Source organism: Grampus griseus (assembly GCF_964374135.1).
Source record: "Grampus griseus genome assembly, chromosome: 16".
NCBI classification, from domain to species: domain Eukaryota; kingdom Metazoa; phylum Chordata; class Mammalia; order Artiodactyla; family Delphinidae; genus Grampus; species Grampus griseus.
In genome coordinates this window covers 8,431,892-8,456,604 of record NC_139010.1, presented here as the reverse complement: position 1 = coordinate 8,456,604, position 24,713 = coordinate 8,431,892, and the positions used below count along the sequence as shown (strand labels likewise).

At 44.1% G+C, this 24,713-nt stretch overlaps 2 protein-coding genes across 2 annotated transcripts in view; one reads left to right on the top strand and one right to left on the bottom strand.

Moving 5' to 3' along the window:
* The window catches only part of B3GALNT2 (beta-1,3-N-acetylgalactosaminyltransferase 2), a 58,091-nt gene extending 57,047 nt beyond the window's left edge, over positions 1-1,044 (top strand). The window contains exon 14 of the mRNA XM_082673921.1: positions 128-1,044. The gene's annotated coding sequence lies outside the window, so the exon portion shown is untranslated. The remainder of the gene's footprint in view (positions 1-127) is intronic.
* The window catches only part of TBCE (tubulin folding cofactor E), a 111,004-nt gene that overhangs the window by 1,424 nt on the left and 84,867 nt on the right, over positions 1-24,713 (bottom strand). The window contains exons 4-16 of the mRNA XM_082673915.1: positions 20,311-20,496; positions 15,617-15,705; positions 10,800-10,899; positions 9,551-9,653; positions 8,111-8,187; positions 6,727-6,822; positions 6,118-6,182; positions 5,963-6,027; positions 5,442-5,594; positions 4,738-4,891; positions 3,223-3,291; positions 2,621-2,680; positions 112-203 (exon numbers count right to left, since the gene is read on the bottom strand). Coding sequence (XP_082530041.1) covers positions 112-203; positions 2,621-2,680; positions 3,223-3,291; positions 4,738-4,891; positions 5,442-5,594; positions 5,963-6,027; positions 6,118-6,182; positions 6,727-6,822; positions 8,111-8,187; positions 9,551-9,653; positions 10,800-10,899; positions 15,617-15,705; positions 20,311-20,496 — 1,309 coding nt within the window. The remainder of the gene's footprint in view (positions 1-111; positions 204-2,620; positions 2,681-3,222; positions 3,292-4,737; positions 4,892-5,441; positions 5,595-5,962; positions 6,028-6,117; positions 6,183-6,726; positions 6,823-8,110; positions 8,188-9,550; positions 9,654-10,799; positions 10,900-15,616; positions 15,706-20,310; positions 20,497-24,713) is intronic.

Here is a 24,713-nt window from a genome sequence, read left to right as displayed (position 1 = left end):
AACAAAGATGTATGGTTTCCATTTAGAATCAGACCATGTTACGTAGAGACATAGCTTAGTAGCAAGTCATAGTGTGGGGAACCTGACTTTGTGTTTTGCTGGGCAACTTACTTTGGGACTTTCATAGGACAACAGAAGTTCTGACACAGGAACTCTGAGAAGACGTGACAGCAAGCCTTTCACCTTTTGAATTGTCATGGATTCTATCAAGGAAAAGAAAAACCATCAAGTTCTCTCAAAGGACAGTTACCTGTAAAATGAGCTCACGTGACAAGACCACAACTGTAATGACAGCTGTCACTGTCATTTCATACTATCAATTTACCCAGGTAAATGATCAGGGAACGGCTCACCCACCACGTGGGCCACCAGATCAGTGTCACCACTTAGGGGGTCGTTTGGGAGGCTGGGGAAACGGAGCCGATGATTGACCTAAGTGCCCTTTGATGATGAGTTTTCATACCATTTCAGCAGTGTTTAATAGTTCCTCCTTAACCTGAATAAACCAGAAATCATATTCTCAGCACAGAAGAATAAACGTGAGTGAAATCATTAACTTTTTAAACCTTTGTGCTTACTTACTTACTTATGAGGTACTGAGAGAACGCTGGCATGGGGCTCGGGCGCCATGAGGACGCGTCTCAGTCTCTCTGGGTTTAGTTTCCTCCTCTGTAAAGTGAGGTGTAGACTAATGCTCCACAAGCCCCCTTCCAGCGCTCCCCGTCTGTAATCATTGTGGTTTATGTGTGTAATGCGATACACATACAGGGACCACCAGGCATGGCAATGTAACTTAATGAGGAAAAGCTTTGGTTTGTTCAGAAAACACTATGAACTTCTCTCCAAAGATGGGTATGGTAAATACTGGATGTCTGATTATGAGCAATACAGTTTCTTTGAAGCTTTAGCTGGAGGTACAGCAATAGTGTGGTGTTCCTACAACAATCACATGTATTCAAACAAATATTTTTCTATCAAAAACAATTTTTGTAAAAGCTGTTTTTATGCAACTTGTGATAATAAATGTTTATTTTAGAATAAAAACTGGCCCTTTTCTTGTTTATGTACTGAATATAGACACTGAATAGATTACAGGGTTGATTAACATAATTTGCTCTTTTATTTGTGAATATATGATAGATAATCTTGTCCTTTCAGAAGATTTAGGTGGACTGGCTTTCCTTGTGCAGAGGGTGGTTAGTGCTGGCTTAACTCTGCTGAGTTCAGAGAATATAGGACTCAGATTTGGAATCGCCTGAAGCATAATGATGATACATAATTTCTCTAATCTCTGCTAGTTCCACCTGAGGATGAATAAAACTCAGACCGTGAACACCGTGGGAGGTCGGGGAGGAGCCATCAGCCCGGGACAGCACTCATTTGCGCTCTCCACAGTGCCTGACCCAGAGGGTTCTGCGCCTTCCCAGGGGAAGCCCAGGAAAGGAAACTTAACACAGCCCTAGCGAGAACATTCTTGAGCACGTTCCCACAAGTTGATTTCACGTAAGAGAAGGAAAAGTGCAAACACGTCCAAAGCTAACTGCTTTTAACAGAAAGTCCTGGCCCTCTCCCACTCGTCTGTCCCCATGCATGCCCTTACTGACAGAAGTTAAGTCTGAAAACAGAATAATGAAGCGGGGACCACTCATTTTAATTCATCATTATGTAACAGTGGCAACATTACACTTCACAGGCATAGAAACTGGATTTCTAGTAAGTAAAAATGGAGCAATACTGGTAATTTGATACTAGATGATGGTTCTGGATCATAAAGGTACTTCTTTGGGCACAACCAAAGCCTTCCATAAGCAATACCATGATAAGCTTGTTTTATTTGATAAAAATGAATTAAAAAATCAATGTGAATTCACTGCACTGACAGGGAAACAGAAGAGTATTTCACTAGAGTCATTTACGGTAATAGATATTTTATTTCTTCTTCAAATCCTCACTGTGCTAAATTTAAGCTGTTTATATTGTAGTATTTAACTGTGAATCAAGTTTAATTTTGAGATTCAGACTAATTTTTCTTTTGACTGACAGTTTAAGGTAAGTTACATTGATCTAATTTTGTGGACATAAAAGTATTTATTTTCCAAATAAAACAAAATCAGTTCCAACAGCATCAAGGTTTAAAGTTCTGAAGTAGTTTTTTTTAAAGAAAACCATTTCAAGCGTGTCCATTAAAACAGCGTCCAAGAGCTGTCTCTGCAGGGGCTCCTGACTGGTAAGGAATAGAAAGCACCCAAGCCCAGTGCCAGAACATCTCTGGCCAAGGAAAGCCCGCGGAGCAGCAGTGTGAGAACTAACCAGCAGAGGGCCTGGGGAAGGCCCCGAAGGGCGAGCACTCCCAGGCTACTGCCTCTGGCTGAAGAGGTAACCGCGACAAACAAAGCTGTTCTCTAGATGAGCTGAAAGTTATGCGAGACTTGAACTTTCAGGGGGGAGTGATGTTATTAGCATGGTGTTAGCATTTTAGAATGTAAAAGCTAGTGGAAACCTATAAGCTGTAAGAGCCCACAACTTCAGAAATGAATGAAATGTTTTACCTCCAGCCACCTCGAGTTGAGGGGCCAGCGATTCAGAAGCATAAGGAGGAGAGAGAGAGACTCATTCTTACCTGGAAGTTGTTTCTCTATGACTTTCTGATCAAGTTGATTAGGATGTTTTATCTTCAGTGCTTGAAAGAAAAAAGGAAAGAGACGAATTGAGCCCTGCTGTAGGACGGATTTACATCACATGCACATTACCAGCCGCGGCCAAAGGATGCAGCTCTTCATACAACTTGGCTCAAATCCCACTAAAGGAATAGGATGCTTATTGATGTTTAAAATTCCTTCTATTAATACTTCACTGAATTACTAACAACAAAAAAGAGCTGGACCAACATTCTATGGCTTTCCCGTTTCTCCTTAGTACTTCTTTCCTGACGTTTTATCTAGGTTTTCAAGTGTAAGAAAAGCCACGAATTTCCAAATCACAGTTCAGTTCCTACTCAAATACTTCCCACATGTGCGAAACTGTTAAATGAGTTTAAAGAATGGGAATTGCTAACATGTTCAAAGTCAGAATTTAGATATGTTTGAGAGTCATCATTTCTTTAAAAATTGAACTACTCCTCTAGGTACTTACTTAAAAGAAACAATCCCTATAAGGTCATCACTATTTCAGCATCTAAGGACTCGAACACAAATAAGCGGTCTTTGAATGTGGGGTTCTTACTTAGTAGCTGGTTTTTGAGCAAAAATGGTTGTTGCACTTTGAGTTCCCCATCTTCAGGTGCGCCATATTCTGTTTAAGGAGAAATGAAAAAGGATGAATGATAAACCAAAAGGCCACTGTAAGGGAAAAAAAAATGTACAGGTTAAGTGTCAACCTAGCCTTTTCCTTTCCCAGGATGAACCCAGCAGCAGCTGGATGTGAACCTGGGATCTGCTTCCTTTTATCTGGTTACTGGTTTAGTGTATTTTTTGGAGGGATGGCCAGACAGCAACGGCTGCCAAGCCTGGAACCCTCCTGTCTTCCGTGTGTCCCATCACAGGTCCCTAGAGACAAGACGAGGCTGTGCCTGCAAATACTGAGAACGCTGACGCGAGTTTCACCTTTGGTCATAGTTCCCTTTCTTTCTGGGACCTGAGAGAAACTCGACTCACAAACACCTTCACCAGGTTTCAGCCAGGTCGTGCAGTGCTGCTCTGGGCACCCAGAACCACCGCTGCAAACCAGGTCCCCTGCCAGGAAATGCAGCCTCTATGTAAGGTGTAAGGAAAGCAGCCCCTTCTCCTCCTCTCACTTCTGCCAGGACCACCAGGGACGAAATGTCTATAAATACCCTCCACGCTCTGCTTTGTATTCCACATTCTTAGTGGGGAGACAGTGAGCCATACCTGCAGGGCTGCTTTAGAGCCGTCCCTGCCCTGCCCCCGAGTGATTTAGAATTCACCTCAAGTGGCCAGGAAATCGGCCAGCTAATGGAGTCATCTGACAGCAGTTCCCACGGGCAGCTTCTCTTCCTTAAAGATAATGTTCCAGCCTGAAGTGTTTATGCAGTGAGCTTCTCACATTCTTAAATATATAAAAAAGAAAACTGCATAAGAGGGAAATTTGGAATAATAATGAAATCGAAATGGAAAGTACATCAGGGACAAAGAGTCCTGAAGTTGGAGCTTCAGTGTCCAAGGAGCCAGGCTGGAGGTCAGGAAGCGCCTTGCACACCAAGCGCCAGGGCTGGTGAGCCCCCCGAACGGAGCACTCAGGAAAGCTACACTCGGCTCTCATGAGCATTGAAATTACCTGGGGAGAGAGCTTAAAAACACCAACGCCTGGGTTCCACAGTAAATGTTCTTCATTTAAAAAATGCCCTAGGGTATAGCCAGGGTTGAGCTAAGCTGGAGGCCTTCCTGCCCTTCCTGAAGTAGGAAGTGGGACCCACCTCCTGGAATCGGAAGTTCAGTGAGTAAATGCTAAGATGAGAAGAACTTCTGTTTAAGAGCTGCCTTCCCCTCCTCCTCCTGCTCAGAGATGCTGCAGATTTACCTTCTCTAAAGACGACTCTTTAATTAATTATCTGCTCCCAACTCGCTGCTAGAGCCCCTCCTGTCCATTTAGATGAGTATAACAAAGACCCAGTGGAGAAAAGCAACAACACTGAGGACCTCCTTTGACACCCAAAGGGAACTGTGTCCTAGTGGACAGTCCCCCCGCAGCCCCGTGAGGGCCCTGGTGCATAGTACGTACTGAGGCAGAGTGACTGGTATCTAGGATGGGCTGCAAGAAATTCCTCGTTTGGTCTGTTTTTGTCTGGATCTTGATGTCCACCAGCCTTTTTCCATTCATTTCCGAATGCTTTTCGGTAATCAAGCTCAGCCCCACGCCTTTCCTCTCGTTGAATCTATATGGATGTGAAATAAAAGCAGGTCTATTAAAGCACTTTTCTAACGAGTGTGTCTGACACCCTCTCCTTTCTCCACCCCCTACCCGTAGAGAATAATAAAACTGAAAGGGACAAGACAATATATTTCTACCTTTCCTTTTTAATGTTAACAGGATCCAGGAGTTTCTTCAAAAAGAAAAGTGGATTTCAGTTTTATCCTTTTCTTCATGGAAGTATCTGGACTATGCCTGGGGCCCAAGGTCACAACATGAGGTCCTCAGCCTGGAGGAGCTGACTTACTGAGAGAGTACCCAGTATTCCTCCCCTGCCTCAAATGACAAAAACTGGGCCTGCCAGGGCAGCTAAGCAGCGGTTTTCCCTGCAGGCATCTGAGTGTAACACCACCTCCCGAGGAGCTGGAAAAAACTGCCATTGAGAGGAAATAATACTTACCATTTGGAGGAAACGACATCTGATACCCTTTATGGTCTTCCACTGTAACTTCTCCTTACACTGGACCGTTTGGTTTCTAGTTTAAGGAACACCTTGTCAGGACACCAGTACTCACCGCACACTTGTTCAGGGTCCTCAGCTGACCGATCCTGGCGATGATGAACTGCCGTGTGGTCTGTGCGTCTTTGCTGCTTTCAGTCAGGGGGTTTCTGGTGCAGGACAGCGCATGCAGACTCTGTAACTTATCCAGCTCGTTGATAGATGACCACTGAAACCCAGCAAAAGAAAACATATGAAAATAAACATGTTTCAGGTTAATTTTTCAGATTATTCGGACTAGCAGCAGAAAAGCAAAAGTCCCCAGTTCCATCGGAGGCATGGAATTGCACCATGCAGCGAGCACCCACGAGGAAGGCCACCTATTTTACAACTGTGCCGTGTAAACTGAAAGACGGGCTGGTTGACTGTGAATTAATCTCTTTCTTAATATTTTTGGGTTTGTGTGAGGAGTTTCACTCCAAGGAAGCATTTCTCTTTCAATTTAAAATATTCTTTAACAGCAGGAACCTACAAACTGCATCATGAGAATGGAAATAAGTGATAATGTAAATACATACATTCTGAAGAAGCTCTCACCTGTGATATGCGATTGTCATTTAGTACAAGGTATTGCAAGGAAGGAAACATTGATGTTTTGCACCCTAGAAGGAGAATTAAGTTACACAGTAGAAGGGAAACAAAGCTGAAGTATGGGGGAGCCGGGGGAGGGGTTACTGAATAATCTCATATACCAATTCCAGCGTCTGGAAAATGTATAGAAGCAAGTCCAATGTCAGAAAGGATTAGTTGTTCTAATCTGAAATGTAAAAATGTTAAATTTGATTACATAGGACAATATAAAATGCCATGGGCTATATCAACCAGACTAGATTTGTAAATTTTTTCCTACACCCTAGGTTTTGATCCCATGAGAAATGCTTAGAAACCCTGAAGTCCAATTTAGGGCATGCAAAGCGGACTCTCTGTGCTACATTCTGATGATCCTGCAGTCATCAAACAATTCCTGGGCCTCCTGCTGTGCTAGGTGCTAAATGGGTGTCAGAGAGCAAAGAGACACAGTCTTACTTCCCAAAGTTCAATGAATGAAGACTTTTGATATCAGCACCAGGGCCAAATTATTCATTCTTCAATGATCTAGTACAGACATAGACTACACTGTATGTGGTTCACAAGTCAATTCTCTAAATGAATTCAAATAAAAATTTCCCAAAGGGAACTACTCAATCTGGGAATTCCATCATCATTATCATATTTCCACTGAGAAAGTATATATAGCATAGGATCCATTCACTAAAAATTTACTAAGAACTACTGTAATAGGCATTTTAGGAGCGGGTTACCTGGGCAGATATGCTATGAGAAACAGCTGGTTTTCATCAATTAATTGATTAGAAGAAAGGTCTAACAACTTGACTGTCTGGAGAACATCAGTCGGCCTGTATGGAAGATAAAATTTTTTCAACATTAATTTCTTAATTGTTTTCAAAGATACGGCCCTAAAATACCTGCATCTGGTGTTAAGAAGAGGTCAGGGGGTGGGAGGCAAGTATATGATATGAGTATAAAAGGGCACCATAAAGGATCCTAGTGGTGATGGGAATGTTCTGTCTGTCGACTGGACCAGTGTCCTAGTTGTGATACTGACCATAGCTTTGAAAGACCTTACCAATGGGGAAACTGGGTAATGGGAACATGTGATCTCTGGGTACTATTTCTTATAACTGCACGTGAATCTAAAATTACCTCAAAATTAAAAGTTTAATTTTTAAAAAACTACATTTGCCTGTATAATAAATAAAATCATTCTGAACAGTAAATTTTCATTAATTTGAATCCTTTGAGAATTTGCTGTAAATGTGTCCATGTTTAAGTTTGTTTTACATACTAATTTAATGATACCAACACAAGAGGAAGATTAGGCAACAACATATTTAATCTACTTAAGACAACAAGCTTTTTACACACAGTCATCCCTCAGAATCCATGGGGGATTAGTTCCAGGACCCCCGTGGACACCAAAAGCTGAGGATGCTCAAGTCCCTTATATAAAGGGACACAGCATCTGCATATAACCTACACACATCCTCCATATAGTTTAAATCATCTGTAGAGTACTTGTAACACCTAATACAACGTAAACAGTTCCAGTGCCCCGCAAATTCAAGCTTTGCTTTCAGGAACTTTCTGGAATTTTTTTTCCCCCAAATATTTTCCATCTGTGGTTGGTTGGATCTGTGGATGCAGAACCTAGGGATATGGAGGGCTGTACTTTGGTACATTGACCTTGAAAAGATAATGCTAATTTAAAATCCATTATTTAATCCTTAGAGCATCTCCTACAGAACCCCCACTTAGAAACAGAAGTTAAATACATTTATGTAAAACTAATACAATTCATGGCTTCAAAAATATTTAATTCAAGGCTTTCACTCTGATGGGGTTTCCTCAATTAGAACCTCTTAGTGAAGTTTGAGTTGACATTCTAATTTGTGAAGGCAATGAATAATAAGCATTTCTCTAATTCTTATTTGCACATCCTCCTAAAACTTAATGTTTATTTATTCATAGTGACTAAAGGATACGCAGCTACTTGTCAGAGAGAGAATGATTATACCTCTTTACCCTCGAAGTTTGGAAAAACTATAATACATAAAAATGCTTTTGAATTAAAAAAAAAAAAGAATGACAATGGTGACCGATGCGTTGATGTAAAACCCTGGTTACCTTTCTGAAATGACGATACCGTTGGACTCAAGGTACAGTTTCTCAAGGACAGGACACCTGGAGGCGCAGTGGAGCACCTGGGGGGAAAGTCAAGGCAGGGTGAACACTGGTCATTCTCCCCACGTGCTTATCACTAGAACCTCCACACGGATGCAGTTTAGCTACTGTTGTAGAAATAAGTGCCTTGGGGACTTCCCTGGCAGTCCAGTGGTTAAGACTCCATGCTTACAGTGCCGGGGGCACAGGCTGGATCCCTACTGGGGGAAGTAAGATCCCGCATGCTGCGTGGGGCGGCCAAAACATAAAATGAAACAAGATAAAATTAAAAAGGAAAGAAAAATGCCTTTGGACATTTTGTTACAGACTCTATCTCAGGCCAGGAGTGCCAGTGGATGGCTGATAAAACTACGGTGTTAAAGGGCCGTACTTTAATGACACGGGAGCACACAGCTTCGAGCACCTGGAACCAACCAGGACAGGTATCAGCCCATCATTCAGGCATATCCTGACCTGTACAAAGTGGAACTGGAGATGGTGACCTAGCACGTTCTCATTATTGGATACAGTTTGTTGTGTTTGGTGTGAAACACCTTTCCTTACTTCTCAATGCCAATCTGGGTTTATAAAGAATGTACTAATACGACACACTTTATCAACAACTATTTCTACATTTTCTCACTGGACCTTTACTGCCATCTCCACCTCCAGAGTCTCTCCGTGCCCTTCCTTCCTGTTCTGGAGGGAGCAGCTCTCAAGGAAGGAGCCCTAGGAAGGAAGTCGGGCGGCTGTAGCCACGGACGGCCCAAGTGAAAGGCCCCTTATCTCTTGGGGAGGTGCCCAGGTGGCACTTCACAGATGAACAGCTTTGCTGGGATGTATTTATCTGCACTTGCTTTGAAAGTGGAGTGTTCTGGGTGTGTGAAGTCAGTTAACCTCTGACAGAACTGAGCAGTACCAGATCTAAGTTCCAAAGGCTGCAGGGCCCAGGACCCACGAGTCCACTTTCGAGCCCAGCTGTGTGCATGAGCAGTGGCTTCTAGGAGCCGAACTGCAAACAAGAAGAGGGTGTGAGAACCTTTCTGAGGCTCGGCCTCGGCCCTAAGAACACTCGTGGGGAAACTCAGGCAGCTAAAAGCTCAATCCAGAGCTAACTCTTAAGGCTTTTCAAAGCTCAGCACGTACTGGGTGCAGACCACCAGGTGAGCCACTGCTCAGGAGACACCAGGACTAATCAGAGGCCCAAGAGAACAGGATGGATTCTGAGACACCACCTTCTACTAACTATGAGGATTCTGTAACTCCTTTCTGTAAGGCCGTTGAAAGAACCCTATTATCTGGATAATAGGATGATAAATGAAGCCACCGCTGAGCTTCAATCCCCCATTAAACCAAGAATTTAAAACTTTATTACTGGGTAACAAACCAAAGAAATATGTTTACCTCCGTCCACGTGATTCCTATCCGGTTAAGGACTAAAACCTTCAATGCAGAAAATGTTCCAGTTGGAGATGGTGAACCGGAGGGGAATTTTAGTTTGTTCTCACTGTGTAGAAGAAGAGACACGATGAGCTTATGGTGATAGAGGCGGCCCAACTGGGGCAGTCACGGAAAGCAGTACTTTGGGATTTGATATGAGGAGTCTGGTTTGTTTCAACCTTAAAATGCGATTATACTAAACACAACGTGAGTCAAGACTATCTAATTTTTAATAGTTGCAAGATACAACTTGGTATCTAACAGGCAGAGGTGTGTTTATGGGGTTAGGGCCGCGGTGGGGCTGCAGGTTTCCTGAAACACAAGGCTCAGGCACTGATCTGTGAGGTCAGCTTCTGGCCGCACAAGCTGTGGCTCTGGACGCTGTAAAATTCAGTCCCGCTCTCAAGAGTCTTACTGACGTGCTAGGCTGTGGGCTAGAATTCTGCTTCTAAACAGAGCCTGCTAACAGGATGGATGAAATAAATTACTGCCCTGAAGTTCTCTCTCAAGATCCTATCTCAGAAGGTACCCCATCTTGACAGTCACTGTGAATGAAGATACCATTAAAGCCCTTATTTCCAGAAAAGGTGACGCCATGGGTCGAAGTACACTCTGTGCTCTATTTGCAAGGATAACTAATTTAGGCCTGTCCAACTGCTCCACTGAACCTGCCTGAGCCAGGAACAACTCACCTGTACGTGTAAAGTTGGCTCAGGTGTGAAAGGGGGTTCCTGGCCGAGCCCTGGGAAAGTTAGGTTCTGAGATTAAAACTAATCAGATACTCAAGAAGGCCTGGAAAATTGTGACATTAGTTAAATACAGAGCTCAGTGAAAATTCCTTATCAGAACTGAATTAAGCAGCACCCCGATGAAATGACTCATTCCTAAAGCAATTAAGTGCTGGAAGGTTAATCACATCTCCTTCTGCCCACTTAAATATCCGAGTCCCCAGATGGGCCATCTTCTACGGTCAGGCCTGTAAGAAGCACGAAGACCTTCCAGCTCAGTGCAGTAGCCACCCTGCCCCGCTGCCCGCGTCAAAAGTAAAACACGTTACCTATTAATGAATCACCTCAGGTGACCATTTGAAAAACTAGAATCATCAAAGAATATTAAGGAATAAGTTAAACTTAGATAAATAAATTCAACTAAGCCGTCCTCCCCAGCTCTTTCCCACAGAGATGCCGACAATTAGGCAACCGCGCGTTCATACCTGAGATTAAGGACTTCCAGGTGCTTGAGCTGATCAGCAATATCTACGACTTCATCCCATGATGACAACAGGTTTTTTGACAAATCTATGCTTCTAACATCTAAATGCACATGTTAAGAAACAGCAATATGGAAAGATTCATAAAAGACAGGATGGTAATTACCTCAATTCTGGAACATGGGATTGTTCCCTTTTCACTTTATACCTTCTAGTCTGCTTGAAATTTTTTCATGAGCACATATTACTTTTACCCATTTTAATCATCCAGCTGTTCATCCAGAAACTAAAAAGTTCATTGTCACATGCTACAAACTTGCGACAGACACAGACAATCAAATGAGTGAGAAGCAAATGTTGTCAATGCTAAACCATTCTAGCATTATCCAACAAAAAGAGAAAAACCAACAGTGATGGTAACTGTGATCATCGAGCACCTCAGGTGCGCCCAGGGGCCTTGCCCTTGGCACTGAGGAGCCCCTGCAGCCTCACATCAAGCACACGCATCTCCTCCTGGAGGGCACCGCTGAGCTCTGTGCTGCAGGAATCCAAGTAAGGAGAGGCACCTCCGGGGGCCAACCGGGTTAGCTTGGACACATGTTCAAAAGTGCTAAGAAAGGCCTGCAATTCTGAGGGTCTCCTGTGGGTTGGACGGAGTGAGTGTGACACCCACCATCCCTGGTACAGGAATCCAGAGGGGGTAAACCAGTAGAACAGAAAGAGAAAGGCACCTGATGCCAGGGGGGAGTGGTGGCAGTGCTATCAAGAGGCCAAACCCCTGGGCAAGAGACAGAAAGAAGCCTGGAGCAGGACTGGCCCAGCTCAAGGAGAATCTCACACGCTACTCTGATACGTGCAGAAGCTGTGCAGTTCATTCCTCTATTCTGCAAATGGTGGCTGGGGGCCAGGTGTCTAGCAGTGAACATGCCGATCAGTAAGCACCGCATCTCTGGCGTGCCAGATACAGACACACATCAGAGTACCAGCGCCGGGCCTGCAGCAGAGCGGGCGTGTGAGCAATTTATACACGTTGCTCATGGAAGACCACCTTCTCTAAGGTGATGTGTGAGCAGAGAACTCAAGGAAATGAGGGAATGCCATCCCGGAGAAGAGCACCAGGGCAGAAGGGACAACACAGCAAAAGCCCAGAGGTCGGAACAGGTGGGGCCTACGGCCGGGACGGCAAGCTCCCGTGTGCCCGGGCAGAGGGGCTGGGGGTCTGGAAGGGAGGTCCCCGAGGCCTCGGGGGCCAGGCCCGATCACAAACGGCCTTGCGGGACTTTATTTAGTCTCTGCCTGAAAGGGGAGCTACTGGTGTGAGCGGAGCTAGGCCTTTAAAAGGTCACTCTGCTGCTGTGCTAAGGCACAGACTGCAGGGAAATGAAGACGGAGCAGAAAAAGGAGGCGCAGGTTCCTGAGCAGTCTGGGCTCAGGCCCGACTGGGCGCTAGAGGGGATGGGGATGTCAGGTTCGGTGTCCTAGCAGGAAAGCGGAGCTGCTGGGACTTGCTGCTGGATTCAGATGAGAGAGGTGAGAAAAAAGGAAGAGTTAAATTACCTGCAGGGTTTTTGGCCAGTGCCCCTGGAACTTCCCTTTACCGAGACAGGAAAGACTACAGATGAGCAAGTTTCAGGGGACTTAATGTCCCAACGTGTTCAATTCGAGATGACCATGAAACACCCAAACAGGTATCAGATACACAGCAGACAAACAAGTCTGAGTGGGGACAGGTCTGGGCTAGAGGCCGAAATGCAGGAGCCCGGCATCCGCAGGCTGGACACGTCTCCTCAGGAACAAGTGTGAACAGAGAGGCCAAGGGTCAGGGGTCTGAGCCTAGGGCGCAGCGACCTCTGCAGGAGAGGCTGAGGAGGAGAGGCCAAAGCGGGAAAGAGAGCCAGGATCAAAGAACCACCACCGCCTGCATCCTGCGTGGTCCACTGGGTGCCGGAAGCGTTCTCCTTTATCATGGAAGGAAAAAAACGGAGGCGCAGAGCAGTCGGTAACCGTGCGCCTGGTGCAGACCAACAGGTGTGAATTTAAACCCAAATCAGCCTCAATCCAAAGCCCATTTCCTTAAAGCCCACTATGCCACAGGGCGTCTTTACGCATAAAACACGGAGAAAGTAGCTTTTAATAAAAATAGTGGCGTCAATCAACAGGGTTGGTTGAAGAAGAAAGCCTTTTAGGCAGGTACCAGTTAGGAAGCTCCACGAGGTGGCTGGAAGAGGGGAAAGAAGGCAGTGGAAATGCACAGAAGGGGACCCGGCCGGCACAGGCACGCCAGACCCTGTGCCGGCTCCCGCTGGCTGAGGGTGAACTGAGGCCAGAGAGCTAAGCACCATTCTGACGGTTTTAAATGCTTGTGTTTCCGGCGGTCCTGTAAGCATCCACACAACCTCCTCCAGTTTGCTGGTGGGTCGCAGGCCTAAGCTATTTACTCTTTGGCTCTTTAGGGAACAGCTTGCCGCCTCCCGACCTAAGGAGACTCTAGAAAAACCCGGGGCGCAGCAGGGGCTCGGAAATAACGCCCAGAACCCTGGGGGCGGGATTCTTGCCCTAAAGATGAGACACAGAGCAGCACGACGCATCCAAGCTCTGGGTCTCACTGCCGACAGCGTGAAGCTCAGTGGCGGAAACGGCAAAGAAAAGCTGGGCTTTTTTTTCCTAGTAGAACAACTACCACCTAAAGGTGCCGAATCAAGCAGGAGAGTTGTAAGCACGTGCCTGCTGGACACCAGCCGGACAGAGCATCCTCGGCAGCCACCTGGCTGAAAGCTCCCTCGGAGGGTCTCAAAGCCGCCACAGGAGCACAGGGGCTTGACCCCGACGTGGGCGTTCCCGCCGGTCCCCGCAGCGCGGGCCCCTCGTGCTGCCTGTGTCCCACAGCCGCTCCACCCTAGCCGCGGGCCCTCATGCGATGGCTGAGCCGGCACGTCCCAGGGCTGGCGGTCCAACTCCAGCCGCCTGTCATTTCCACCGCCTCTGCTAACTCTGGGCCATTAGGTTGGTGGGAAAGGGTTCGAGGCCAGTCATTCTCCACTCACTCATGCTTTCCATTGTGTAGCCAGAATTATACATATTTCTGCTAGTCTGTACAGATCACAGGCACCACCTGCATTCTGATATCAACTCCAGACAGGCCAGCAGTCGTGAATGTCGGCCCCACACGCGTGTGCACACACACACATGCGCGCACACACACGCGTGCGCACGCAGTCCAGGGAGCTCCTGGTGCTCTTGTTCCTGTGGGCAGAGGATCTTCCCCACGTTCAGAGCCAGCTGGTGAGGCATCTCTTCCCCAGCGGAGCTCGCCAACCTGACACACTCCCACTGCCTTCAGCCCCAGCTGAGCGAATGACCTCAGAGAGGAATCAGCCTAAAAACGGTGACTGGATTAAACACACCAGGCAATCCTTCAACTTCGCGCAAGAATTCAATCAGCAAGTGCAAGGCATTCATCACTGAGTCCGCAGATATCAGCGGTGACTTGGTTATCTCACCAAACCTCATTGCCTCACGTCTTAGGGGACGTTCTTCCCCAGCAGAGAGCGCGGCATAAACAAACGAGACGCTGATTCCCCAGCACACCGCTGACAACTCCAATCAACCAAACAATTCACATGCCCAAACCCCTCTGCGACCAGATCTTTCCTGTGTTGAAGATGAGCCTAGAACCGCCCGATTTCCAGTCTTCCAAAACCACTTAGGAGGAGGCCAGGCAGATTCCAGAATGCGCCGGGCACCTCTGTGGCACTCTGCTCCTTACAAGCTCCATTCCACACCCCGAAATGCCCTGACCCAGCTGCCTAACCTGCAGAGGGAACGACCTTTCCTGTCACCACAAAGCAGGTACCACCAGGGTGGTTAGAAACATTTTGCTGAAGAAAGTTACTCTCATCTGCCATCTCTTCAGTCAAGAAACCTGATTGTAAGCTGCTACCTTCTGCAAAAACTATTATGTACAGACTAGGCAGACTTAAGGAATTGGGAGAAGACCTTTTAAAGTCAGAGAAAGTCTATTTCATTCGCTTAGAGAAAGTTTATTTCATTCGCCACTGGGTTTTTTTTTTTAAGGCCAAAAAAATGCATTTATTTGGGGTTTGTTTAGACTGCAGCCCAGGAGACACAGATCCAAGCAGCACTTGAACTGTGTTCCACCAGACTACAAAATGGAGCAAGTTTACTGGGAATTCTTTTAAACTTACCTCCTGTATTTTTAGTTGTGGGAATAAGAGTAATACAGGGCAAAAGAACACACTCGTAAGAGAAGGTAGAGATGAGATGACAAACTTTGGAAAAGTCTGTTTTGAGGTATTATAACAAAACTGCATCCAGCTGCATGAACAGGAACCTTAATAAAGGAAAGAGTTTATCTTCTTCCCTCACAGGAAGGCAGCTGGGGCTGGCGCAGTGGCCCGGGTACCATCCAGGATGCCGGCCCCTCTCCATCCCTTCCCTCCCAGGTCACCCTGGATGGCATTCTTCCCACAGGTTGGCTGCTGAGCCCTGGGCGTTCTGTCTGCGCTCAAGGCAGGGGAGGACAGAGGGCAATGGACAGAAGCAGATCCAGCCACGTCTGTCCCCCTTGAAGGAGCCCCAACCAGAAACTCCCATGTTACATCTCCCTGGATGGGGCGAGTCACACTGCCTCACCTGAAAGCAAAGGGTCTAGGAAGGTAACAATTTACCTGGGCGGGGACAACCCCAGGTGAGACCGAGTCCCTGTTAGGAGAATGGACACTGGGTAGGCAACCAGGGTGTCTCACTCAAGTGTCAAAGCCAGTCAGACCCCAGTGACGACTTCTCATTGGGAAGGATACTAGGACAAGCTTTGGCAATTCCTCCTTTGTCTCCAGGACCATTTACTGTGCAGTTCCTCAAAGAAACTTCCTGCAACTTGGTCAGCTGACTGCATGAAAAACACATAGTTCACATGTATGCATAAACAGGTACGCTATCCATTGGCCCTTTAAAAAATTGAAAAGTATTTCAGACATATAAAAAGGCACCAGAAATAACAAATTCCAGGAGCCACCACCCAACTTAAGAAATAAAGCATTACTGTAAAAAAAAAAAAAAAAAAAAAAAAAAAGAAAAAGAAACAAAGCGTTACAAACATGACACACATAAGTGAAGTCCTCTGCGTCCCTTTCCATCACCCCCTCCCCTCCTCCTCTGTTCCACGTAGGGAACCAGGGCACTGCGTTCGACGCTGACTTAATCTTAAGCATTTCTTAATAGCTTTACTACATATTTCTATGTCCCTAAACAATTACAGCATTTCTGTATATTATGAAATTTGACATAAATGGTAGTGTACTGCGTATATCCTCCTGCAACTGACTTTTTCCCTCAATAGTACGTTATTCAGCAGTAAGATGTAGCTATGGGGACATGTGCTCCAGAGCACACACCTTCACACCTTGTAGTCTGTTACTATACGGAAAGACCACAGGTAATTTATTTCCTCCCCTGGGACAGGCAGATTAGTCCCAACAGTGCTGAAGGACACACCACTGTATAGTTTTTGTGCTCACGTGGGAAAGTCTCTCTAGGGATACAGCCTAGAGAGCGTGAGTGCGTGTCTTCAGCTTTTCTAGATACTCTCAGAAGCCACTTTTTCAGTGTAGAGAAGCTGTGTTGTTCTATTCATTAAAAGAGTCCATGTGTTACAGTGCCGGAGAGTTAAGAACACAGGGCCTGGAGCCAGACTGCCTGGGTTCCAATCCCGATTCCACCGCTCCTCTGGTCTTGGGTGAGTTCACATCCGTGTGCCTCAGAATCCACATCTACACACCCACATCCACGGCAGCGTTACTCACAACCGTCATATGTAAGCAAACCAAGTGTCCACTGACCGACGAATAAAGTGTGGTCAATCCATACAATGGAATATTGTTCAGCCTTGAAAAGGACAGAAATTCTGACACATGCTGCAACATTTGTGAACCTGGAGGACATTATGCTGAGTGAAACAGGCCAGTCACAAAAGGACAAACACTGCATGACTGCATTTACATGAGGCACCTAAGTGGGCATCGACTTCACAGAGACATAAGTAGAACGGTGGTTGCCAGGGGCTGGGTGGGGAGAGATGCGCAGCTGTTACTGAAGGGTTACAGGGTTTCAGTTTGGGAAGACGAAAAGGTTCTGAAGGTGGAAGGTGATGACGGCTGCACAACAGTGGGAATGTACCGAACGCTGCTGAACTATACGCTTAAAAAAGGTTAAGATGGTAAATCACGCATTATGTATATTTTACAATTTTAAAATGCTATGATAATTTTTAAAAATTAATTTATTTTCGGCTGCGCTGGGTCTTCGTTGCTGCATGCGGTCTTTCTCTCGTTGTGAGAGGGGGCTACTCTTTGCGGTGCGCAGGCTTCTCACAGTGGTGGCTTCTCTTGTTGCGGAGCATGGACTCTAGGCCCGTGGGCTCAGTAGTTGTGGCACGTGGGCTCAGTAATTGTGGTGCGTGGGCTTAGTTGCTCGGTGGCTTGTGGGATATTCCCAGACCAGGGCTCGAACCCGTGTCCCCTGCACTGGCAGGAGGATGCTTAACCACTGTGCCACCAGGGAAGTCCATGCTATGATAATTTAGTGAGTCAGTATTTGTGAAACTCTCAGAATATTGTGTGACATACAGTAAGTCACTTTATAAGCATTTATAAAAATAAACATAAAACTGAAAACCTTTGGGGGGAATACTAAGACCACCATGCAAGGCATCAGCTATTACAATCACCAGAAACTAGGGGGAAAAGATGGCAGCAATGTTCCAAGGCAGAGGCTCCCAAACTTCCTCAGTTCACAGGGCCCTTCACAGTGTTTCAGTAATTTTCCAAGGTGCCCCTAGGCCAAAAGAAACACCTCACAGTTCCATTTAGTAAGCAGTTAGGGCCAAACAACTTAATAATTATTTATGTCCTACCAAACTAGTATCTGTCTAGTGGGCACTGCACAACTTCCTGAACCCTGGAATCAGACTGGACCCTCACCACCTCCTCTTCCCGTTCCATGATGATTTTCAGGAGATACTGGCTTTTCTTTCAGCACAAGAACGGCCAAAAACCCAGCTCTGCAGGGAAATGACACGATGGAAAGGAACAGTAGGACTATCATGAAACTGAACTAGCTCCAACTACTAGTTTGCACCGTGTCCGACAGATGTCACTGTTTCCCTCTAAAATTCAAAATATCCTGTTGTGCCCCAGTGAGTTTCCTGCAGGCCCGGGAAACCTTGGTACAAAGCTTAGGGATTCAGGTCTGAATTCAGACACCACTCCAGAGCCACAGCCATCTCCAAGGAGAAACCACACGTAATGGTCTTTATTTGGTTTTGATTCCTTTATTATGTCTTTTCTCAGTGCTACAAACTCAAAGCTGGTCAGCTGGAATTAATCAGGAGACAATACAATGGCTGAAAGTAGAGGTTTCCATCCCCAGCAGCGATGCCTACCATTCACGGCAGGATCTCAACCGCTATTCCCAACAGCTCTAACAGCTTAGGTATTACTTTGGAAATGAGGAAACTAGGCTTAGAAGCCAGAATTAACTAACTCTAACTGCTGTCAGGGCTAGAAAGTGGCTTAGCTGACACCTGAACCCAGCCTGACTGGCTCCAACATTGGGTGCTTTCCAGGAAAGACACTGGCTAATTACTGAACACACCGATACTCAGGCAGTAGAGTCATTCACCAGAAAACTTCATGAGTTATGCAGCTGCTCATAAACAAGGGGAGGAAAAATCTGTTCGCATCTGTTGTTAATATTCACAGAGCCCATGGTGCTCTCTGATAGAGATTAACCAATTGGGGGGGGGGAAGTGCCTCTTTTGGGTAAATGATACTTAAATATTTGCATTTTAAATGGAAAAAATAGGGACTTCTCTGGTGGTCCAGTGGGTAAGACTCCGCACTCCCAACGCAGGGGGCCAGGGTTTGATCCCTGGTCAGTGAACTAGATCCCACATGCATGCTGCAACTAAGAAGTCTGTGTGCCGCAACTGAAGGAGCCCGTATGCTGCAACTAAGACTCAAAGCAGCCAAAATAAATTAATTAAAAAATAAATAAGTGGAAAAAATAAAGCAAAGAACTCTAACCCTATGAAGCACATAGCTCTATAAATCAACAGCAAAAACCATTCACGTTAGTAATCTCTCAGTGGTGCATTAGTCATGATTCTCTTTTGTTCAATTTATATATTCTAAATCCTCAACAATGAATGTATATTGTTTGTAATTAACTGTCAAGTTATTGCTTTTTCAAAAATCTTGATTTATTTTGCGTTTTCTTTTTCTTTTCTTTTTTTTTAACGCTGGTCATCTGTGCTAAAAAGCAGAGATATCAAGAAATGAATTTACTGGGAGTTCCTTGATGGTCTAGTGGTTAGGACTTGGCGCCTTCACTGCCATGGCCCGGATTCAATCCCTGGCTGGGAAACTGAGATCCTGCAGGCCGTGCAGTGTGGCCACAATTTCCAAACAAAATTAAAAATTTTTTTAAAAAGAAAGAAATGTATTTACTCTTCAACACTGTCCCCATGTGCACTTAAATTCTGTATCATGTTAAATCTTAATGACAATAACAACAACAAGAGCAACAAAAAGATAGCGAAGAATTTTACTTTGAACAAAACGACAGTTCAATACTTCAGAGACAAAGTAAAAGATCGCAGGCCTATGCCAAGTAGCGGCAAATCTACTCTCCAAAGTGGCCACCAGGGGTCATTACTTGGACGCCTCATCCAGGTCAGGGTCAAACACCACGCACTGACCATCGCTGCTAAACCAGCGTAACCTGGGAGGTTCGTGTGCAGTTGTGTGCAGTTCTGTGTGAATATCAGCTTCCACGCTCTCTGGTTCACGTGGTGCCTCCGAATGAGCAGTGAGCCTGTCTACAGAGCATCACTGCGTTCAGAGAGTTGGAGAGGACAGAGAAAGTTCAAATGCAGCAGTTTCAAAATGCATTATGTAGTGCCCCTCAGACTGCGACACAGTCACTTGTGGGTACTTCTTAAAAGCAAGAGCCCATGCATGGTATTCTGATCTAGTAGGTCTGGGATGGGGCCCAGGATTCTGCAATGTTTCAAAAGGAGCCTAGGTGATGCGGGTGTGCATCCAGAGATGGGAACCACTGGGTTCTAGAAGGTGCCATCGTGCTACACGGCACAGGTAACAATGTAGACTTCTGTTTCCATTTTTGACTTATCATCCAGACATCAACCTTAGTTCCTTAATAGTCAGTCAATACAACAGAGTATGGTATAAATATTCATAATGGGCAAATCAGTGTTTCATTTCCAATCTAGGAAAGTCCTGTGTTAAAATAAGGACTTTAATTTCCCTGAATACTCAATCCTTGGATTCCTCTGATCTCAATTTACTGTTCTGCAGAAAAGATAAGACCACTTTGGAAGCAAAGTTCTGAGCACTGACATGCAGTCGGCTGACCTTAAATCCTGAACTTTGATGAAACTGTGAAAGTCGGCTCTACCATTATCAGTTCCACTTACCTTTGCTGTTTTACAACAGAGTCAAAACCAATGGTTTCCACAGGTTTATTTCCAATTGTAACAATTTGCTCTTTTCCCTCTTCCTCTGGTTCATCCTCTAAAGCATAGCGGTTCTTAATTGCAGTGAGAAAGTCTACTCCAAAATTTACTTTGTTTGGACGAATGAAGGAACCTCCCGTTGGGTGCCTGGGAAAGGAGAGAAACGGAACAGAGAAAATATCATCTATGGGGACCTTTAAATAAGATCACACACACAAAAATCCTTTATAAACTGTCACTCTGCCACAAATGTAAAATGCCTGCATTTATGAATATATTAGCAAATAAAAGCAATTAAACAATTTTTAAAAAGAAGGGAAAAGAAAGTATCATCTACCATAAGGCAATGTTCTGAAGGTTTTCAAAATTTTCTGTATGCTGAAAAAGTAGAATCAGCATAAAAGGGAGAGTAATATACTAAAAAAAAAAAGGGTAATTCATACAATTGATTATAAAGGGTTGTGTGCTGATGCAAGCATGTAAAATCCCAATAGATAAACAGACAGATCGAACAGATGATTCACAAAAGAGGAAAGAGAAGTATTAAATCCATGGGGGAAAAGTCTCACCTTGCTAATAATTAAGAAATGTAAATTGGGACTTCCCTGGTGGTCCAGTGGTAAAGAATCCACTTTCCAATGCAGGGGACATGGGTTCGATCCCTGGTCGGGGAACTACATGCTGCGGGGCAACTAAGCCCACACGCCACAACTACTGAGCTCTCACACCTCAACAAGAGAGCCTGCGTGAGGCAAACTACAGAGCCCACACACCCTGGAGCCTGTGCGCCACAGCTAGACAGAAGCCCGCGCACCACAACAAAGACCCAGCCAAAAAATTAAATAAATAAAATATTTTAAAAAAAGAAATGTAAATTCAAGCAATGAAACTACTGTCAACAAATCTAGCAAAAAATAAAGTCCTAACACTCAAAGACTGAAAGGTTGGGTTAGTTCTTGATTGTATAATCATACTCCTGGGAATTTGTCAGCAGGCAATAATTTAAAAATAAAAACAAAATCGCTTCTACAAAGATTCTATATAATAGCATTTTTTCGGTAACTGAGCAACTCTGGAAACCATAAAAATGCCAGCTGGACAGGAACTATTAAGTAAACCAGACAGATGCAGTCATTAAAATATTCTACCTATAATACTTAATAAAATTACTTACAGAATAATGCTGAGATTTCTAAAAATTGAACCAAATTGTACATGACACAACTACAGAGGAATCATATCTATGGCTAGACAAAGATCAAATAAGAACACAAAGAAATGAAAACATCTGTGGATAACAGGGTTATGTACAAAAATCTTTTAAATGATAACTTGAACTAAATGAAAGTTCAAATATGGGACTAAAATAGAGCATGTGGAAAGAATTGTATAGAAATATAGGATATTTTATCACAATTTATATTCAGGTTTTATAACAATTTTTAGTAATAATCTCTAGACGAATTTAAAAAAATATTAATCATATTGCTGTATGTAATGACTGCTGTCAAGGCTTTCCAAGAGATTCAAAACAGATCTTTAGACACATTAAATTTCAGCATTCAGCACTGCATCCTGGCAATGATACCTTACTTTCAGGGAAATCTAAGTATGCCTATAAAACAGTTGTAGAGCAGAAGCAAGAAGAACTACAATCCTGCAGCCTGTGGAACAAAAACCGCATTCACAGAGAGACAGACAAGATGAAAAGGCAGAGGGCTATGTACCAGATGAAGGAACAATAAAACACCAGACAAACAACTAAATGAAGTGGAGATAGGAAACCTTCCAGAAAAAGAATTCAGAAAAATGATAGTGAAGATGATCCAGGACCTCAGAAACAGAAGGGAGGCAAAGATCGAGAAGATGCAAGAAATGTTTAACAAAGACCTAGAAGAATTAAAGAACAAACAAACAGAGATGAACAATACAATAACTGAAATGAAGACTACACTAGAAGGAATCAATGGCAGAAAAACTGAGGCAGAAGAACAGATAAGTGACCTGGAAGATAGAATGGTGGAATTCACTGCTGTGGAAGAGACTAAAGAAAAAAGAATGAAAAGAAATGAAGACAGCCTAAGAGACCTCTGGGACAACATTAAATGCAACAACATTCGCATTATAGGGGTCCCAGAAGGAGAAGAGAGAGAGAAAGGACCTGAGAAAATATGTGAAGAGATTATAGTCGAAAACTTCCCTAACATGGGAAAGGAAATAGCCACCCAAGTCCAGGAAGTGCAGAGAGTCCCATACAGGATAAACCCAAGGAGAAACACGCCGAGACACATAGTAATCAAATTGGCAAAAATTAAAGACAAAGAAAAATTATTGAAAGCAGCAAGGGAAAAACGACAAACAACATACAAGGGAACTCCCATAAGGTTAACAGCAGATTTCGCAGCAGAAACTCTACAAGCCAAAAGGGAGTGGCATGATATACTTAAAGTGATGAAAGGGAAGAACCTACAACCAAGATTACTCTAGCCGGCAAGGATCTCGTTCAGAGTTGATGGAGAAATCAAAAGCCTTATAGAAAAGCAAAAGCTAAGAGAATTCAGCACCACCAAACCAGCTCTACAACAAATGCTAAAGGAACTTCTCTAAGTGGGAAACACAAGAGAAGAAAAGGACCTACAAAAACAAACCCAAAACAATCAAGAAAAAGATTATGGGAACATACATATTGATAACTACCTTAAACGTGAATGGATTAAATGCTCCACCCAAAAGACACAGGCTTGCTGAATGGATACAAAAAAAAGACCCATATATATGCTGTCTACAAGAGACCCACTTCAGACCTAGGGACACATACAGACTGAAAGTGATGCGATGGAAAAAGATATTCCATGCAAATGGAAATCAAAAGAAAGCTGGAGTAGTAATACTCGTATCAGATAAAATATACTTTAAAATAAAGAATGTTACAAGAGACAAGGAAGGACACTACATAACGATCAAGGGATCAATCCAAAATGCAGATATAACAATTATAAATATATATGCACCCAACATAGGAGCACCTCAATACATAAGGCAACTGCTCACAGCTCTAAAAGAGGAAATCGACAGTAACACAATGATAGTGGGAGACTTTAACACATCACTCACACCAATGGACAGATCATCCAAAATGAAAATAAAGAAGGAAACAGAAGCTTTAAATGACACAATAGACCAGATAGATTTAACTGATATTTATAGGACATTCCATCCAAAAACAGCAGATTACGCTTTCTTCTCAAGTGCGCATGGAACATTCTCCAGGATAGATCACATCTTGGGTCACAAATCAAGCCTCAGTAAATTTGAGAAAATTGAAATCATATCAAGCATCTTTTCGGACCACAACACTATGAGATTAGAAATGAATTACAGGGAAAAAACCATAAAAAACACAAACACATGGAGGCTAAACAATACACTACTAAATAACCAAGAGATCACAGAAGAAATCAAAGATGAAATCAAAACATACCTAGAGACAAATGACAATGAAAACACGATGATCCAAAACCTATGGGATTGGGCTTCCCTGGTGGTGCAGTGGTTGACAGTCCGCCTGCCGATTTAGGGGGTGTGGGTTCGTACCCCGGTCCAGGAGGATGCCACATGCTGCAGAGCGGCTGGGCCCGTAAGCCATGGCTGCTGGGCCTGCATGTCTGGAGCCTGTGCTCCGCAGCGGGAGAGGCCGCAGCGGTGAGAGGCCCGCGTACCGCAAAAAAAAAAAAAAAAAAAAAAAAAAAACCTATGGGATGCAGCAAAAGCAGTTCTAAGAGGGAAGTTTATAGGTATACAAGCCTACCTCAAGAAACAAGAAAAATCTCAAACAATCTAACCTTACACCTAAAAGAACTAGAGAAAGAAGAACAAACAAAACCCAAAGTTAGCAGAAGGAAAGATATCATAAAGATCAGAGCAGAAATAAATGAAATAGAAACTACGAAAACAATAGCAAAGATCAATAAAACTAAAAGCTGGTTCCTTGAGAAGATAAACAAAATTGATAAACCATTAGCCAGACTCATCAAGAAAAAGAGGGAGAGGACTCAAACCAATAAAATTAGAAATGAAAAAGGAGAAGTTACAACAGACACCGCAGACATACAAAGCATCCTAAGAGACTACTACAAGCAGCTCTATGACATAAAATGGACAACCTGGAAGAAATGGACAAATTCTTAGAAAGGTATAACCTTCCAAGCCTGAACCAGGAATAAACAGAAAATATGAACAGACAAATCACAAGTAATGAAATTGAAACTGTGATTTAAAATCTTGCAACAAACGAAAGTCCAGGACCAGATGGCTTCACAGGTGAATTCTATCAAACATTCAGAGAAGAGCTAATACCCATCCTT